Source organism: Brachionichthys hirsutus, chromosome 8, assembly GCF_040956055.1.
Source record: "Brachionichthys hirsutus isolate HB-005 chromosome 8, CSIRO-AGI_Bhir_v1, whole genome shotgun sequence".
NCBI lineage: Eukaryota > Metazoa > Chordata > Actinopteri > Lophiiformes > Brachionichthyidae > Brachionichthys > Brachionichthys hirsutus.
In genome coordinates this window covers 1,915,021-1,933,777 of record NC_090904.1, presented here as the reverse complement: position 1 = coordinate 1,933,777, position 18,757 = coordinate 1,915,021, and the positions used below count along the sequence as shown (strand labels likewise).

The 18,757-nt window shown below is 50.8% G+C and overlaps 2 protein-coding genes across 2 annotated transcripts; both read left to right on the top strand.

Annotated features, from left to right (window-relative positions):
• The first annotated feature begins 725 nt into the window (after positions 1-725).
• zc3h10 (zinc finger CCCH-type containing 10) lies at positions 726-3,082 on the top strand. The gene is made up of 2 exons (XM_068742851.1): positions 726-1,850; positions 2,218-3,082. The coding sequence occupies exons 1-2, from the start codon at positions 726-728 to the stop codon at positions 2,725-2,727; spliced, it is 1,635 nt and encodes a 544-aa protein (XP_068598952.1). The 3' UTR covers positions 2,728-3,082.
• Positions 3,083-4,132: 1,050 nt separating this feature from the next.
• LOC137898002 (extended synaptotagmin-1-like) lies at positions 4,133-17,384 on the top strand. The gene is made up of 42 exons (XM_068741997.1): positions 4,133-4,510; positions 5,170-5,211; positions 5,908-6,042; positions 6,126-6,199; positions 6,283-6,355; positions 6,452-6,541; positions 6,639-6,694; positions 6,821-6,941; positions 7,009-7,185; positions 7,325-7,407; positions 7,575-7,623; positions 7,714-7,803; positions 7,874-7,969; positions 8,370-8,441; positions 8,517-8,603; positions 8,682-8,831; positions 8,947-9,060; positions 9,157-9,333; positions 9,408-9,493; positions 9,572-9,620; positions 9,789-9,878; positions 9,957-10,052; positions 12,243-12,314; positions 12,654-12,740; positions 12,820-12,966; positions 13,046-13,179; positions 13,461-13,572; positions 13,652-13,722; positions 13,808-13,949; positions 14,114-14,290; positions 14,368-14,450; positions 14,629-14,677; positions 14,760-14,849; positions 14,942-15,037; positions 15,125-15,196; positions 15,278-15,364; positions 15,444-15,590; positions 15,676-15,818; positions 16,093-16,224; positions 16,343-16,445; positions 16,628-16,677; positions 16,764-17,384. Exons 1-42 carry the CDS (start codon positions 4,133-4,135, stop codon positions 16,789-16,791), a joined length of 4,407 nt encoding a protein of 1,468 aa, XP_068598098.1. The 3' UTR covers positions 16,792-17,384.
• Positions 17,385-18,757: the final 1,373 nt, after the last annotated feature.

The window sequence follows — 18,757 nt, the reverse complement described above, 5'->3', positions numbered from 1 at the left end:
ATGAGAAGTGGAAATGCAGCACTTTAATACAACCTTGCTGTGTCATTGCTCGCCTTTATCGATCTTCCGCTGTGTTGAGTGGAAACATCCAACAGCTGCTTTTAATTATTCTGTGATTTGAAAATACAATGACATTTTCAGAGCAGTTCCTTTTAATCGCCGCTAGATGGCAGAAAAGCGCTACATGGAAAACTAGGATGACGTCCGCTTTCTTCTTCTTCGTTGGTAACGAATAAAGCACCAAAGAAATGTGGTAAACAGCCGCGGAGGCCTTTCGGAGTCTCTGAGAATACCGCGCATGCTTTTGGAGGCCGAGGCGTTTCTGTCCGGCAGTAAATCGTCTGTGTTCGGATCCGGCTCGGAGTCCGCTGCTGGTGAGAGGTGAGGCCGTAGGAAGCTAAAACGGTATTAGCATTAGCATTAGCCAGCTAGCCGGAAAACGCTCGCTAGCTCAAACAAATGCGATTAGCTCGGAGCAGCGTTTCACTTTAAACGTCGTTTCCGGTATCTGGAGCCTTGTTTCTCTTCCAAGTGTCGTAATATCCCACAATGTCGTCTACTTTAAAGAAAATACCTGACAAGATGGTTTTGTGTTTTTTTTTGTCTTGCAGATCCGCAAGCGGCAGATTTGCACCCCCACCCCCGCCCGGCTGTGAGTGACTCCACCCGTCAGCCCCTCCCCACACACATGAGTGCCTCCTCCTCTTCCCGTTGGGCCGAGCGCCATGCCTGACCGGGACAACCCCTACCTGTCAGGTGGTGCTGGGAGTGAGGAAGGAGGACCCGGGTCCGGTTTAGGAGGAGGCTCGGCGGAGGGCAGAGGGGCTCCAGGAGGAAGTGTCGGCGGCAACGTCTCCGGATCGGGGCGCATGGGGGGCGGAGGGGCACTCGGCAATGGTAATGGCTGTGGAGGAGGAGGCGGCGGCGGCGGGGGGGGGCAAGATGCAGAACTGGGATTGGACGGCGTCTGCAGGGACTTCATCCGTAACGTGTGCAAGCGGGGGAAGCGCTGCCGCTTCAGACACCCCTACTTCAGCGAGGTGCAGGACTTGGGGGTGAAGAAGAACGAATTCGTCTTCTGTCACGACCATCAGAATAAGGAGTGCATGCGCCCCAGCTGCCGCTTCGTGCACGGCTCCAAGGAGGACGAGGACTACTACAAGAAAAGCGGCGAGCTGCCCCTCAGGCTCCGAGGCAAGGTCGCCGCGCGGCTGGGCCTGTCCCCCATGGACCTCCCCCACAGCCGCGGGGAGGTCCCCATCTGCAGGGACTTCCTGAAGGGGGAGTGCCAAAGGGGCAACAAGTGTAAATTCCGTCACGTCCAGAAAGACTACGAATACGATCCTTCCGTGTTCGGAGTGGGCGGCGCCGTGGGTCCGGGTTCCAGCGTCATCGTGAATGCCGGGGGGGTCGCGGGGGTTGCAGGAGGCAGCAACTGTGCGGGGATTCAGGGACTTGTGGGAGGCGGCGGCGGGAGTAATCTGATGGGGATGGGCTGCCCCAGCCTGGGCGGGGCAGGAATGGGGGTCGGCGCGGGCGGGATGAGCGGCTGCCTCTCCTTAGGCGCCGCGGGCCAGCGGCGCTTCGACAGGAGCGCGTGCTCGGCGTACGACCCGCTGCTCGAGGGCGGGATGTTCGACCCCGGCTCCCTGGAGGCCTCCATGGACCACGCCGCTCTGCAGCTGAAGAGACGGCGGCTGGAGGGGCTGCGCTTCGCCGACGGGAGCGGAGGCGGCCTTTATGATCTGGGGGGGGTCCAAGCCAGCTTCCCGTTGCGGCCTCTGGAGTACCGGTTCCTGGAGGAGGAGAACGCCCTCCTGAGGAAGAGGGTGGAGGAGCTGAAGAAGCAGGTTGTGTTCCGAAATCGGTCAAAAGTGTTCCTGACGGATGCATTTTATTTCAATTAAATTAAATTAAACTCAAGTCCAATAAACGCAGCCTCGAGTCGTCTGACTGGAACCCGAATGAATCTATTCAGGAATGTTAGAAGAGGTCAAAGCGTCTTCTAACATCCGGCGACGCCCACTCTGGAAAGATAACGCCCGTTCTGCACGGACGTTTAGAATCAGACGGCGCTGTAAAATGTTAAAGGCCCGTTTCCTTTTTAACTTTTAACCAAGTTTCGTGTTTTAAAGTCGTTATAAATGTATTCCGGAACTTTTTTTTAATCGACGCTCGCCTGCTTCACGGACTTGAGATTTATTCTGTGTTTTCCAGGTTTCTAATCTCCTCGCCACAAACGAGGTTCTTCTGGAGCAGAACGCGCAGTTCCGAAGCCAAACCAAGGTGATGACGCTGTCCTCCACCCCGGCCCCCCCCGAGCAGATCTTGGTGCCCCCCGTGGGGGCGATAAGCTACAATCACGGAATCGCCCAGACTCACACCACCCTGAGCAGCGCCGGGCTGCAGCCTCGCCCCGTCTCTCAGCAGGACTTGGTCGTTTCTGCGGGCGCCCCGGCCGCCCCCCCGACCAACGCTGCCCCGCCCACCGCCCCCCTGCCCCACCTCAACCCCGAGATCACCCCGCTTTCAGCTGCCATTGCGCAGACCATTGCCCAGGGGATGGCGCCGCCTGTTTCCATGGCGCCGGTGGCGGTGTCCGTGGCGCCGGTGGCCGTTTCCATGACGCAGCCTCTGCCGGGCATCACCATGAGTCACGCCACCGCCCCCATGGGGACGTACCCCATCGCAAGTCAAAGCATGAGGATCACCACGCTGCCTCATTAAAGCACTGGTGCATCATGGGAATCTGAGCATGTTCGGCTGATCGGTAACTTTCCATTCAGTGAGGAATCACTGATACCGAGCTTCTCCACCAGAGGGCAGATGAAAGACTCTTTGAAGCCTCCCTGCTGTGGCCACATGTCAACCGTGTTACTCTTGATATACTGTATGTGTATATGTATGTGTGTGTGTATAAGTACTAGTTGGATGTTTTAGGAACCATAAAAGCCCGGTCGTGATTTCTCCCACGCGGTTTGAACTGCTCACGAGGGACTGACGTGTTTGACTTTTGAGGGTTGCTCAGATGAACTGATGTTGGGACTTTGCACCTTTTTTTTTTTTTAAATAAATATGTCAACACTGACTCTGTGTTTCTGTCTGGGTTCACATTTCATAAAGAACCGGATAAAGAATACGTAAACTCACGTTTGGGTGGGGTTGCTCTGTTTAAGCTCCTCTGTGTGTGTGTGTGTGTGTGTGTGTGTGTGTGTGTGTGTGTGTGTGTGTTCTCTCTGGCTTTGGGGCTTAAGGTGAATTCCCTGTTTGTTTGAAAGCCGGCTGGAGCTGCTGAAAGCTGATCCTAAACGCCCGCAGCGGTCGTTCCTCCTCTCAGAACCTTTGATGGTGATGAATATATTTAATAGATAGAATGTTAGAGTACAAGTACAGTTGCACAGTAGCATGTATTACAGTACAAGTACAGTCAAACATCCTGTCTAAGAGGAGCATTTCAAAAAAGCCCTTGCGGTCTTGTTTCCGTTGAAAGTCCTTCGTACATAAATCATCGACAATTAACAATAACAATAAAACTAATATTAAATTACTCAATTGATGCAGAATAACAATAAAATAAAATGAATGACACCACAGATGCAAAATAACAAATTACAAAGACACATAATATGTACAACGTAGGTGGGGGGGGGGGGGGGGTGATTGATCCGGAGAGAGTCGGGATGACTATCTCCGTTTCTGCCCCCCCAGTTTAACGCCATCATCACAGTGTGAACGATCGGTACCGGAACCACCTCGGATGTGATGATCGGTACCGGAACCACCTCGGATGTGACGATCGGTAACGCCGCAGCAGTAACTTGTTTTTCTTTTTTTTTCTTGCTCCGGTCGGTGGGCGTGTTTTCGTCCGGATAACGGGACTCGAGGAGCGGAATTTGTTGCCAGACGCCTCCCGAGGATCTCCGAACCCAAAATCTCTCCGACGGAACTCGTAAAAGCGTCTAAACATCGCAGGAGCTCCATGGATCAGTGAAGAGGACGAGGAGCCGCGGCCGTTCGGATCAGCCGGGCCGGGATGAAACTCTGAAGTTTCTTTCATCAGCTCTGTTTAGCGTCAGCGCCAAAGCTTGTTGTTTGTTTGTTCTAGTCGGACTCGGGAGGTAACTTCATCACAATGCGGAGCGAAAAGCCCGAACCGAGCGAGCCGAAAGGCGCCGAGCCGCGTCCGAGCGCAGGCGGGCCGGAGCAGAAAGCGCTGCGCGCCGCGGCGCACGACGCGGCGCACAGCGCGCCCGGACCCAGAGGGGTCAGCGCCGTGGCCGTGCTCTGGACGTTCGGTAAGTGTCTGGGAGCCCTGCTGCCCGTCTACCTGGCCGGCTTCTACCGGGTCAGCACCAGCCTGCTGGTGTTCGGGACGATGATCTACACGGGATGGAAGCACGCACGGGAGGCCAAAGAGGCGCGCATGAGGACGGCCACGCAGTTCACCGACGACGAGGAGGAGCAGACATTCAGGACAATGTCCAGCATCAGACGGGAGCTTCCGGCGTGGGTGAGAAATGTCCCGTGGATCAGCTGGGATGAGGGGATGAGGGGATGAAGGGATGAGGGGATGAAGACGTCCCAGCGTGGCCATGATGAAGATTAGAGACAGTTGCGTTGTTAATTCACCTCCACGTTTAGAGGAAGATAGTTCTGGAATATGCAGAAGCTTCTATAAATATATTTATATTTAATTGACTTTGTTTGTATTTGGAGATGAAACAGTTTTGATTTCGCATAATGAGGAATTTGGAGTAACAGCAATACTTAAAGTCATCTGACCGGAAAACCGTAAACCCAGAGTGTAAATATATCCAAGATGAAGTTCTGACTCAGCATCTGGCCACACCCTGTTCCTGCGGATCCTTTTATAATTGTAGTGATTGCTGGCAGGCATGCCCACATCACAGGACTGTGTGCCTCCTCCTACTTTGTGCCTCCTCTTTAGTTAGTCCTGAAAATATGAATCAAAAATGCATTTCTGCAAAGAACTAGAGTCAAAAGCAAATCCTAAAATAAGCATCCATAGTCAAATCGCCGGTTGTTCCTCTGAGCTTCATTTCCTTTGGAGATCTTTTGCATTCCTATTGATTAGCCTTCGTCATCCATTGAGCCTATTTTTAGCATGTTTCCTGAATGTATTTTTTTATATATTTTTTCCCCCTTCAGGTCAACTTCCCAGATGTGGAGAAGGTGGAGTGGTTGAATAAGGTACAGGATTCGTGTTTTCCTATCCTGCGTGCGTCCACAGCAAACACGCCGGCTGATGTGCTAACTGCTGCGTGAACAGCTGCAGATAGCTGCTGCTGCCATGTTGAGGGAGAGCAAAGGCCCCACCCCCCACGACTGTAGACACATTGTCTGCACTGCAAAAGAGCAGGCCCGAAGCCAGGACGCCCGCTCAACATTTCCACTTCACTGCAGGCGAGCTCGAGGAGGAGGAGGAGGAGGAGCTAAATAGAACTGCAGCCATTGTCACGCCCCCGTTTGTCTGAAATTAATATTGGCACGCAGAAATAAAAGCGCCGCTCTGGTGACGCCACGAGATCTAAGCTGCAGAAGGTCCGGACAAAGCAGAGTTTTGTGGCTGGATACCGGAGGGGGGGGGGGGGGGGGGAGGGGGCAGGAGTCTGATGACTCACCTTCCACTTATGTCAGGCTGCAGACCAACAGTCACAAGCAAACCGCGCGGCCGCCTCTCGTTCTTTCCGTTTGAGTAAAGTCTAAAGCGAACGCACGAGAATGAGGAGACTCAAATGGCCGCCGCCGCCGTTCCCTCTGTTGCTCATGGGAGCCGAGGCGTTTGTCCAACAGCTTTTGCGGCTAAAATGACAAAAGTCGAGCTGCAGAAGTCGTCTCTGGCTTTCAGGGACGTTCCCGTAACCGCGTCACTGCTGGCCTTCCCAGGTGCTGCAGCAGGTGTGGCCGTTCGTCGGGCAGTACCTGGAGAAACTGCTGGTGGAGACCATCGCCCCGTCCATCAGAGCCTCCAGCGCCCACCTCCAGACCCTCAGCTTCACGAAAGTAGACATGGGAGACAAGGTAACGCCGCGGGGGGGGGGGGGGGGCTAGCTGTAACGCCTGCCGCAGAGATTCACGTGACCACGCCGTGTATTTGCTTCCAGGCTATGAAGGTCGTCGGGATCAAGGCTCACACAGAGAACGACAAAGGGCAGGTCCTGCTGGATCTCTACATCAGGTGAGCGGATTCACGCGCCGCCAGTTTGCCGTGGGTCTCGGAAGGCGCTATGGTAAAGGGCATCGCCGGTCTTCTGCCCTCAGCTACGTCGGGAACGTCGAGATCAATGTCGAGGTGAAGAGATACTTCTGCAAAGCTGGGGTCAAAGGGATACAGGTCAGTCTCCGCCACGTGTCACCCGGAGGGCGTGACCTCCGCGTCACGCACGCCGTCTGTCAGCGTTTATTCACATTCCTTCTTCTTTTCCTGCAGCTGCGCGGGATGATGCGGGTGATTCTGGAGCCCCTGATCGGAGACGTCCCCATCGTGGGCGCGGTCACCATGTTCTTCATCCAGCGGCCAGTATGTCCTCCTCCTCGCCCCCCCCTCATTCCTGTAACCATGGCGTTTCTTGCCCTTCACGCCGTCGAGCACATTCTTCCCTCTTATCTCTTGGCAGACGCTCGACATCAACTGGACCGGACTGACTAATTTGCTCGACATCCCGGGACTGAAGTGAGTCATGAAATACTCTCGCCAGTTTGCACGTCGGTAAAAAGCCGCGGCCTTAAATGGAAACGTCTCCAAGCAGCTGCTACGGCTGCGCGTTCCCTCTGACATGCCGTTTGTGCCTCGTCTCAGCATCATGTCCGACAGCATGATCATGGACGCCATCGCCTCCTTCTTGGTGCTGCCCAACCGCCTGGTGGTGCCCCTGGTTCAGGGCCTGCATGTGGCCCAGCTCCGCTCGCCCCTACCCAGGGTAAAGCCTCTGTTACTTCCACATCGGGTTCTGTTTCCGGAACGCGTCACGCTCGGTTCTTTCTCAGGGGGTGGTGCGCATCCACCTGCTGGAAGCGCAGGGCCTCGCCGCCAAGGACAGCTACGTGAAAGGGGTGATGGCCGGCTTGTCGGACCCCTACGCCATCCTGAGGGTCGGCCCCCAGACCTTCACCTCCAAACACGCGGACAACACAGACTCTCCGAAGTGGCAGGAAACGTATGAGGTATACGAAGACGGGCTGGGGGGGGGGGAGGGTCCGATCATGTCCCATTTCACTCCGTCACGGCGCCGGTGATGCTCCATTCAGGCCGTAGCAACCCCTCTGTCAGTCCTCATGTCCCTGCGTGTGTCCGTCACATCAGGTCATTGTCCACGAGGTGCCGGGTCAAGAGTTGGAGGTGGAGCTTTACGACAAAGACCCAGACCAGGATGATTTCCTGGGCAGGTACTTCATGCCTCTCGTGCTCCTTGTTGAAGCGCCACATCCTCATCACTCTTCATCCTTCCCCAATGATGCGTTTTTGGAGATGCACCTTTGTTGTACTCTTAAAGACACGGCTCGAGTCCTCGCTATGCTGCGATCGATATTTCTTTTCCGTTCTCACACACCAGGGCCAAGTTGGATTTGGGCATTGTGAAGAAATCCATCGTTGTCGATGACGTAAGTAAAAAGCTGCAAACATCTCGTTCACACTCAACGTGTGAACGTTAACCTTGAAGTGCCAACACGCCTTTGCAACGACCCCCCCAGTGGTTCACCCTGACGGACGCTCCCACGGGACGGGTCCATTTCCGACTGGAGTGGCTGTCTCTGCTTCCCAGCCCCGATCGACTCGAGCAGGTTTGCTTCTTTTCTATCCCTGCTTAAACAACGACGTTCCAAATAATCTCTGTTTTCAACTCCCCTCCAGGTCCTCAAGAGGAATGAAAGCGTCACCAGCAAGGCAGGCGATCCGCCCTCTTCGGCCATCTTGGTCGTATACCTGGACAAGGCGGAGGCTCTTCCTGTGAGTCGGCGTCTGTCCTCAGCTCAGAGCTGCTTCCTGCGGCAGGAGGCTGAAGCTGTTTGACATTCTTTAAATCTCTGGCCTCGGCCTGCGACCCCGGGAGCGAGGACGAGTGTGACTTTCTGCTGTCTTTGTCATATATAAAATGGAGCCGCAGTGAAACACACTCGTTGTTTTTGATTTTCACTGCGAGGCAGAGTTCCACTTTGCGGCTGCGAGCCGTGACGTCGCTGCTTCCTGCCTGCCGTTCGTGCCTTTGTTGTGGCGTTATCGTCAGTATGAGGCGCATCGAATCCGAAGCTGTTAGAAGACAATTCTTCTTATTCCTGTGCTGCGGGTCACAAATCATTCACGCACCTTTCTTTGTCTTCATGCATCCCTTTCATTTGTTTTTTTTTAGATGAAGAAGGGGAATAAAGAGCCCAATCCTATGGTGCAGTTGTGTGTGCAGGATGTCACGAGAGAGAGCAAGGTACATCTAACGGGAACGTGCGCTACGATACCGTCGGTTGGGTTGTAAATGCGTCCCGTTCATTGCTGCCCGTAGACGTGTCACGCCGCCGTTAATCCGGAATGGGAGGAGGCTTTCACCTTCTTCATCCAGGATCCTCGCAAGCAGGACATCGATATTCAGGTGACTATTCGCTTCTCTGCTGCAATGCTAGAAACCTTGTTTTGTCGTGGTCTTACCCCGTCATGATGAATTATCCAGGTGAAGGACGCTGACCGCGTGCAGACGCTGGGCAGCCTGAGCATCCCCGTGTCCCGCCTGCTGTCCAGTCCCGATCTTCGTCTGGACCAGTGGTTCCAGTTGGACAACTCTGGATCCGCCAGCCGCATCTACGTCAACGCTGTCCTCAGGGTAAGTGGCAACGACGAAGTAATGCAAAAAAACGTCGGCGGTTATTAACGAGAGGTTACAGAAGTTGTTTTTCTAATGTAATGTCGACATTCCGGGATTCTCTGTTCAATCCCAGGTCCTCTGGTTGGACGAGGAACGTATTGCATCAAGTGTGTCGTCCAATCTGGAGGGGGGGGTTTCCAAACCGCTGCCACAGCAGACCTGCCCCCATCCCAGCTTTGCCACAGAGGTAATGCGGGATACTTTAATGGCAGCTTTCACTCAGGACTGTCGCGTACTTACATGATGTGTAAATTCTTCTTCTTCTTCTTTTTTTTATTTTTAGGGACTGCTGAGAATCCACCTGTTGGCAGGGCAGAATCTCGTTCCCAAAGATAACCTGATGGGGGGCATGGTTAAAGGGAAGAGTGATCCCTACGTCAGCGTGAACATCGGAGGGGAAACGTTTACGAGTCAGGTCATCAAGGCCAATCTCAACCCCACGTGGAATGAGATGTATGAGGTAAAAGAAAAAGAGCAAGCCTTTTCATTCAGCGTTCCTTCTCCAGCCTTCTGACGCTTCCGTTTTCCCCTCAGGTGATTCTCACAGAGCTGCCCGGCCAGGAGCTGCGTGTGGAGGTGTCTGATAAAGACATGGACATGAAGGACGATTTCATGGGCAGGTAGAGTCGGAATGAATTCACCTGCACCACATTTATCTACAAGGATTCATTCAAGGTTTATTCTAATCCCACGTGAAGGCTGGAGATCAATCTGAAGGACATCATTGATTCCCAGTACACCGATCAGGTATTTCCAATCACGTTTTTTTAATATTCTGCTGATCGCTGATGAGATAAGTTGAGATAAGGATGTCAGTGCTAAAAGCTCTTGTGGTTTCTCGCCACCACAGACTCGCTGTTTTTGGGTATTTTCCTTCCTGCTCTCGCCGGTAAAACACTTCTCATCTTTTCTCAGTGGTTCTCGCTCACCGGCGTGAAGTCCGGTCGGATTCACATGGTTCTGGAGTGGGTTCCCACAGCCTCCGAGTCGGATGCCGTGGACCAAGTGAGCATTCCCGGATGAGTGGCGTGGTAAAGGATCTTTCCTCTGAAGTTCAGTCCACTCTAACTGGACTTTCTGCAGGTTCTTCAGTTCTATTCCCGACAGTCCTACCAAAACAAGGCGGTTCCCTCGGCGGGCCTGTTGTTCGTCTTCATCGAGCAAGCCGACGGATTGCCGGTAATACGCTTAGGAGAAGCCGTGAATCGTGATATTGCACGTTATTTCCTTCTCATTGTCACTTTTTTCCGCTGCAGGTTAAGAAGAGTGGGAAGGAGCCCAAAGTGGGAGCCGAGATCACTCTCAGAGAAATGAGCAGGAAAACGACGGTAAGGCGTCGCACCCCGTTCCGGTTTCCAACTGATGGTAAGAATGGAAGGAAATCTGTTAGTGACGACTGACCCTTGCGTCCCTGAAGGTGTGCGATCGGACGACGTCCCCTCAGTGGAACGAGGCGTTCTGCTTCCCGGTCCGAGACCCCAGAAAAGATTTCCTTGTTCTAAAGGTCAGGATGCAATCATGCATCATGTCAGCCATGCAGATGCAAACGGCGCACGCTAACCGCTGCTTTGTGTGTCTGTGGGTTTTATTTTTAGCTTTCCCATAACTGGGCCTTGCCGATGGGTTCTCTGGTGGTTCCCATCAGTGAGCTGCTCTCTGAACCAGAGCTGGTCCTGGACCAGTGGTTTAACCTGGATGGGGCCTCACCTGAGAGCCAGCTTCTTCTGAGAGCTGAGCTGAAGGTGATCTTTCCGTCCGTTTCTCTGCCATTTCCACTGGTTTTCATTTGACTACAGGTCCTTTAGTTGTGTCTCCGACTCTCCGCAGATGCTGATTCCGAGCAAATTTCCCGGTGCAACGGGTAAAGCCAGGGCCGCGTCAGCATCAGAACCCTCGCCGGCTCAGCTGAAACGGGAGACGGAGGCGGCGCTGAGGTGAGACGCTCGAGAAAAAGGCCTGTGTTCATTCTGCATTGGCCCATACGCTCTCTTTCATACTCCTCCTGCTGTTTTTAGGACAAGTTCAGTGGCTGCTCCTCCAGTGGAGGATATCGCCTCATCGGTGACCTTACCCAAGGTCGACGTGGAGGAACCAGCAGCGGATGTGCCTGAAGACAAGGAGGAAGAAGCGACGCTCCCTGCTGTGGCGCAGCCTCCCCATTCCTCCCCAGACCCCGGCTTTGCCAGTGAGGTAAAACAGCAGAGGGTCAATGCAACAGAACATCCAATTGCTAATTGATAACCCATCAGTATTGAGTAAATCAATCCCGTCCTGCAGGGGCTGCTCAGAATCATCCTGTTGGAGGCCCAGAGTTTGGTGGCCAAAGATAACAAGATGGGCGGCATGGTGAAGGGGAAGAGCGACCCTTACGCCAAGATCAGCGTCGGGGAGTTTGCGTTTAAGAGTTGTGTGATGAAGGAGAACCTCGACCCAGTGTGGAATGAGATGTTTGAGGTGTGTGTGAAGGGCTGCAGATGCTGATTTGAAGGAGCGGTTCTTTCTATGAACGGTTCTCTTCACCTCCAGGTTGTCCTGAGGCCGGAGTCAGGAGGACAGGAGCAAGTCCAAGTCGAGCTGTATGACAAGGACATGGACAAAGATGACTTCCTGGGCAGGTAGGGCTGTTATTATCAAAGTGGTGGACATTTAAAGAGGGGATAATAGTGCCTTTGATTTGATGTTTTGGCGCTCTTCATGGTCAGGCTCCACTGGTCACAAACTCATTTTGCTCTATTGTCTGCGAGCAGGTTCCAGATCAGCGTGGAAGACGTCACCCGCTCCCAGTACACAGACCAGGTTAGTGTTTCTTGTCTTATTGTAAGACAGCTGTTGCTGCAGGCTGAGCACAGACTGAAGCCAGTCCGTGTGACCCTCTGTAATAGTGGTACACCCTGAATGGCGTGAAGTCGGGGCGTGTGCGGCTGATACTGGAGTGGATACGGGGAGTGTCCCATAATGCCGCGCTGGACCAAGTGAGTGCTGCCTCTACCGTTTGGTTGTGTTTTAATCTGTGATTCGTGCATTTATTCCCGGTTTTAGCACCGTTCCAGATACGACACCTTTTCAGGTCCATGGCTCATCCGTGCTGATTGAAGGATTCCCCCCCCCCCCCTTGATTTTCTGCTGCAGGTGAAGCAGCTGCAGTCTCTCCAGTCGCACCAGAACAAGGCTGTTCCCTCTGCAGCTCTGCTCTTCATCCATATGGACAGAGCGCACTCACTGCCTGTAAGCACGTTGTCAGACTGTTGGAGTGGCTGCAGATCGGGTCGATATGAGTCAGAAAGGTTCTTCTATTAAAAGAAGGAGGAAGTTGATGTCAGAACAGAACATCAATTCAGTCATTCAGCAAATTGTGCTCTTTGTATCCAGTTTAAGAAAAGTGGAAAGGAGCCCAAGGCTGGGGCTGAACTTGTTTTTGGCGACACAACCTACAGAACCAAGGTATGAGACAAACTATTAATGCACAAAGTAAACTCACTCACACAAAGTATATTTGTGTATTTTCATTATAATACACTGTGTGCTCTACTGTTAATTGATTTGTTTTTTTAATTGCCTCAAGTTTTCAGAAATATTATGTTAAAATAGCTAAAAAACGGATGCTTAAAACTTGAAAAGGGTACAATCTGGCGCCCCCTACTGGTAGTAGCTCCAAATACATGATTTAACAGTAATGCATGCTAATCCCAAGCTATATAATATAAGATTTCTTAATGAGAAACAACTTAATTAAAGAGTAGTGATCATAAACACTCACCTCTTCTCTTCTTCCATCTGAAGGTATGCGATCGCTCCAGGGCACCCCAGTGGAACGAGTCATTTTACTTCCTGGTTCACGACCCCACAGAGGAGATGCTCATCATCAAGGTGAGCTGCTGACTTGCCTTACAATGCTCATGAGCAGTGCCTGCAGCTTGCGGCCTCATTAACATTCTCTCCTCCGTAGTTGTCGAGTGCGTGGGACCAGCCAATGGGAGCGCTCGTCTTCCCGGTGAGGGAGCTGTTCTCTGAACCACGGCTGGTTCTGGACCGATGGATGCCTCTGGACGGAGCCTTACCCGAGAGTGAGATCCTACTGAGAGCAGAACTCAAAGTAAGAGAATACAAACCACACATTGGAGTATTATTGCCGTCATTGGTACACAGAGTAACTGAAAATGTATTTGTGACAGATCCTGAGCTCAAAGATGACTGAAGCGCCGCAGCCTTCAGGAACTGCTTCAGAGAAAGAGGCGGGCATTGAACCAACATTCAAAGCAGCCATTGAGGATGAGCAGATAAACAGATCCGAGCTGCCAACAGATGAGTGAGTTTATCAATAGATGCATCGCAACTCCGTGTACTAAAACTCACTGTACTACAATCATGTTGCTTGTAATTTAAATACAAAGACAAGAGGATTAAATACTCATTTTCAAACATGAACAAAAACTACAGTCACTAAATTGGCACCGGTTGGTGGAAGCAGGAAGGTCAAAGGCCAAAAATGGATTTCATATTCACCTTTAAGGCACGATTTAAAATGCTCTGTTAATAAATCCACTCTGGGATTTGCGGCGTTCTGTAAACACAGTGTTTATTTTCCAGCCATCTGAAACACCCGGCAGCAGCAGCAGAAGAAGAAGAAGAAGAAGACACTGAAGCCTCCGTGGATCACCCGGCCGCCCTCCGCTGTGAGGCTCAGACATTCCCTCCTGCGGTGAGTCACGGCGCATTTCAGGCCGTTTGTTGTCTTCCGTGTCTATTTTCACGCTTCGTAACCCTCGTGTGTCGCTCAGCTGATCGAGGAACCAACGGATCCAGAGGATCGTTCCACGCCATCAGACGACTTCGGACCGCAAACAGAGGAGTGAGCAAAAACAACAAAACACAAACTACTTTTTACAAACTGGTAGAACGAAACTACACTTCTTAATTCTGCTTCCTGTATGCAGCACCGGCTTAGACAGCCTCGCTCAGGCCACCATGACTGGTCTTCCTGTTGACACACTGGGACCAGCGACAGTCAGAGGAGTCCCTGACGCTGGGGAAGTTCTCCCCCCACATTCCACCCCCAGCCAGGACTTTGGTAAAGAGGTGGGTTCAGCTATCTGTGATCATTAGAGCGGAAGTTGAAGACTAATGTTCTTTATTCCTGTCCATTTTTACCTGTATTTACATTGTTTGAATCCATATAAACACACGTCCAGTAGCAGAGTGCATTAAAGAGTCCGTGCGTTTTTACACTTTTCCTCCTGTAGGGGGTGCTGAGGATTCACCTGCTGGAGGCCCAGAATCTGGTGGCCAAGGATAACTTGATGGGGGGCATGGTGAAAGGCAAGAGCGACCCCTATGTGAAGATCAACGTAGGGCGTGTTGCGTTCAAGAGCCACGTCGTCAAGGAGAATCTCAACCCCGCGTGGAACGAGATGTTTGAGGTATGAAGCGGCGTCTTCTGTCCGGATCTCGCCGCCCAAACGAAACCGTGTTCGGTACAAGTTCGTTTTTCTTACAGATGGTTTTGAGCGGCGACGACGATCGTGAGATCAAATTCGAAGCGTTCGATAAGGATTTAGACTCTGACGATTTCCTCGGCAGGTGTGTGACCTTTTTTTTTTTTTACTTGTCACAAGTTGTCAATATCATTGAATTAATAACTTTTATTAGCGCTCGAGATGATCAACGAGGCTAATCGATTATAGCAGATCTAATGTCATTTCCTCCTGAGATTCTGAGTTCTCTGTAAGGCAGCTATCGATCTGTCTCGTGTTGACAGATTCACTGTCCAGCTGAGAGAGGTCATCAGGTCGCAGTACACAGATCAGGTTAGCCAAGAAGTCGCGTGACTTCCTGTCCATTCTGGATCTGAGACTTCCTCTGTGCTGACCGGCCTCCCCCCCCCCGCAGTGGTACACCCTGAACGGCGTGAAGTCCGGGCGGGTCCACCTCCTGCTGGAATGGGTTCCGACGGTGTCGCGCTCCGCCGCGCTCGATCAGGTCGCCCCCCCCCCCCCCCCCCCCCCCAGCCTCGGAGCAGCCTCACCGATTCTCATTCGACACACTGAATCCGGCTGTGCTTCCTGTCGCAGGTGCTGCAGCTACAGTCCCTCCAGGCGTTTCGGAACCAGGCCGTCCCTGCTGCGGCGCTGCTCTTCGTCCACGTCGACAGAGCTCGCTCTTTGCCCGTGAGTCGCCTGCAAGGTGCAGCAGCAACAAAAAAAAAAAGCTTCCCTCGCGTTCTGAAACTGGAACGCTTCTCTCCTCCTTCACAGTTAAAGAAGAGTGGAAAGGAGCCCAAAGCAGGAGCTGAGCTTGTTCTGGGTGAAACAAGCTACAGAACCCAAGTGCGACCTTTTGATGTTGTAACTTCAATCGGGTGGATCAAGTACGACCGTTAACGTCTTGTTTTATTCCTCTCTTTGAAGCTGTGCGACCGCAGCACCAGCCCCGAGTGGAACGAGTCCTTCTACTTCCTGGTTCACGATCCGAAACGCCAGATGCTCGTGATAAAGGCAAGAGGCTCGCGTCCATCGGGTTCATGAGCAGGACTAGCGGGCCGGATGTTTCACTCTGTCCCGTCTCGTGTCCCAGCTGTCCAGCGGTTGGGACCAGCCGATGGGATCCCTGGTGGTGCTGGTCAAGGAGCTGCTTGCAGAGCCGAAGCTGGTCCTGGACCAGTGGTTCAACCTGGACGGCGCCTCACCTGATAGTCAAATGCTGCTGAGGGCCGAACTCAAGGTGAGGAGCCCGTCTCTAAACACGCAAAGGCTCTTAGTATTAAACAACAACGCTCGATACTCGTTCTTGTTTTTGGCATCAATAGATTCTGGAGTCCAAAATGGTGGATCTGATCGGAGGAGGCGCGCTGCCCTGTGCTGCCTCCGGATCAGGAAGCGGCCAGGTGAAGCTGTCCCTTTCGTACGCCGCGCAGCAGAGACAGCTCACCGTCACCGTCCACGGCTGCAGGTGTGCTTCCTCCAGATGTTGTGGAACGTGGCCCGTTTCAGCTTTTATTTTATTGCATCATGACATAACTTCCTCTCGTCTCTGATCCTGGCTTGAATAATTCTAACATGTGCAAGGCGTTAAAATATATAGTTTAAAGATGAAAATATCAAATGTAACACTTTACCTTTTAAGCTTTTCGGACAGCTGACTGTTTGCATGAGAACTTTTTAATGTTCTTTTGCTTTAACCTGTCAATTTATTGAAGATAATTATCTTTTTTTTTTTTCCACAGAGGTTTGCCGTCTCAGAGTAAGGACGGTGTGGACAGCTACGTCTCCCTCGTGCTGCTGCCGGACAAAAGCAAGGCCACCAAGAGGAAGACGGCGGTGAAGAAGCGAGACCTCAACCCAGAGTACAACGAGAGGTAATAAGCTGTTTCTAAAGGGGCTTTATAACTACTTTATAACCAACTAGCGCCGCTACTTTAAAAATATCTAAAGCTCTTTGACAGAAATGTGATCCTCTTTGTCAATTCATGTAAGGTTTGAGTACGCTGTGGCTGAGGATGAGGTGAGGTTCAGACGACTCAGCGTGTCAGTGAAGAATAGCTCCGCCTCCTTCAGGAGCCGCGATGTCATTGGACAGGTCAGTCTCACCATCATTATTCCAGAATGTGGTGAAAACGTTACAGCGCTCTCGTGTTTAAATAGTCCGGTTAGATCCACATTTATTTCCGAGCCTCACTGTTTTCTGTTTTCTGACAGAAAACATTCCTGTGCAGAAATGCCGCTCATAAAACGCGTGTTAATGTCATTGTTGCTCTTCAGGTGCAGATCGAGTTGGGTCAGCTTGACCTGATCGCCGGCGCCACAGAATGGTAAGCAGAGCAGAGGGAATCACCATTAAGGTGTTGCTGGTGGTTTAATTGTTTGTTTTATTAAAGTGTTCCTTTGTTTGTTCTAGGTTCACTCTGAAAGAAGACGCTGAATAGTCCTGCTTGCCGATGTCATAATAGAGTCACTGAGAATTCAGTCCACAAAGATGCCTTCTGCTTCCCACGTTTGCATACAGTACTACTGCACCAGTTGTGTGTGTGTGTGTGTGTGTGTGAACATATAACACCGAATAAGACTGCACTCTGAAATCATGCACGTCAGCACTCACCGAAGGAGTTGCAGGTTTGTGCGGACTGGAAGTCACTTTTACCAGAGGAAGCGTTCGTAAGTGAACGACGGACAGAGAATCAGTTTGTTTTGTTGCCACGCTGCTTGGATTGAGAAGTGATTTCACGTTTTTATTAGAGTTTGTATCCCATGAAGGCTAAAGCTAAAGCAGTATTTTAGATCTAATAACAGGCTTTCATTTCAGTTATTTCATATTTCACAGCAGTTTGCCAAAGTTTGTCTGAAGATTATTTTTTATATATAGATATTGTAATCTACAAGGCATTAATGTGTCACACCCATGTCACAATATAATCATGGCATGTTTGATTTTTTTTTCTTTCTTTGTATATTTGCAAGCTTGCGGATCAAAGCTAAGAGCGTTTGTTGAAAGGTGGTGACAAAAATAAAGAGATTTTACACCTCAGTTTTGATTTTAATTCTTTAATTTATCTTATACGTGGTCTAAAGCCAATTATTTCTCTGTGATAAACACAGAATTCATGTTTAAATACCAGATATGCGTGGAGCCGCATTGAATCATGAGCTCGGGGATGATGGGGTTAAACCTCGGAGGCGTTCAGATTTAAAATAAGACTCGGAAATTCCGGCTTCCCGGTACAACGCGAATGTGTCCCAAATTAACCACTGTCTGCATTTTTGTTCGTCGTTATTACAACGTTGTGAAATACAATATTTAAAATGAAAAAAACATAATAATTGATAATATAAACATAGGAAGAAAAGCAGGACCAACGGCAATAATAAAAATAACGAGAAACAAATCCATACAATAAAGCAGTGAAATAATTAAATGTAATAAAAGAAAAATAAAACACAACTGGATGACCCTGTAAAGTAAAAGTTATTTTAAATAAATATTCAGAAATGGCAGAATTAGTACAGTTTGAATGATTAAGTGTTATTATATGTTTAAACTTCTTTACGAAATTCATAAATGCAATAAATGCAAATAAAAGTAGGAATGAAGATAAAATATTGTTTTTACGTTCTATATTAATGAATATTACTTTTACGCTTATGCGTGACGTCACGGGCTTCGGTACTTTCGCTTTCTCTTCTCGGGAAGAAGCGGCGTTGAAAAAGAAGAAAAGGTAAGTCAAATGCGCAAAAAGCTCCTATTTTACGTCTCTACTCGTGTTCAAAGGTAGGTCTGACGTCACAAAACGCTGTTCTAAGCCTGTTCAGAAGTAGGTCTGACGTCACAAAACGCTGTTCTAAGCCTGTTCAGAAGTAGGTCTGACGTCACAAAACGCTGTTCTAAGCCTGTATTAAAGTATAAAAGTCACACGCAGGGCATGGACAGTCTGAAGGCTCTTCTTGTCGGCGGCATCAGCCGAACTAAACTGTTGTTGTTGTTGTTGTTGTTTTCTTTTAGGCGGAACTGTTTGTTGAAATGAACAATCTTCCTTCATGTGGGAAAGAATTTAAAATCTTATGAATAAGAGTTCAATAAATGTATTTATGCATTGAAAGAATATTTCAAATCTACGAACACGTGATAGATGAAGAGCCTCCACAAAGCTCCGTCCTTCCATCGCCTGTGAAACGTGAACGTTCTTTTGCGTGTCGTGTAGAAGGAGATGCAACCGGCGGAGCAAAGCGGACCAGGAACCAGTCCGAGGGACGCCCCTTCGGTCCTGGTCCCCGTGTCTCACTTCTGGTACGTGAGCCACGCCTACAGAGACGACATGGAACGCATCGAGAAAGAGAACGGCGTCCGGATCGAGGCCGAAGTGAAGGTGCGGATCGAAGCGGACCGAACCAACCCGG

Bases quoted from the DNA above. Each gene is read 5' to 3' on its own strand.
- zc3h10 (XM_068742851.1), top strand. From the start codon at position 726: ATGCCTGACCGGGACAACCCCTACCTGTCAGGTGGTGCTGGGAGTGAG. The intron at 1,851-2,217 runs GTTGTGTTCCGA...TGTGTTTTCCAG, and splicing joins TGGAGGAGCTGAAGAAGCAG to GTTTCTAATCTCCTCGCCAC.
- LOC137898002 (XM_068741997.1), top strand. From the start codon at position 4,133: ATGCGGAGCGAAAAGCCCGAACCGAGCGAGCCGAAAGGCGCCGAGCCG. The intron at 14,678-14,759 runs GTTAGCCAAGAA...CCCCCCCCGCAG, and splicing joins GGTCGCAGTACACAGATCAG to TGGTACACCCTGAACGGCGT. The intron at 16,225-16,342 runs GTAATAAGCTGT...AATTCATGTAAG, and splicing joins AACCCAGAGTACAACGAGAG to GTTTGAGTACGCTGTGGCTG.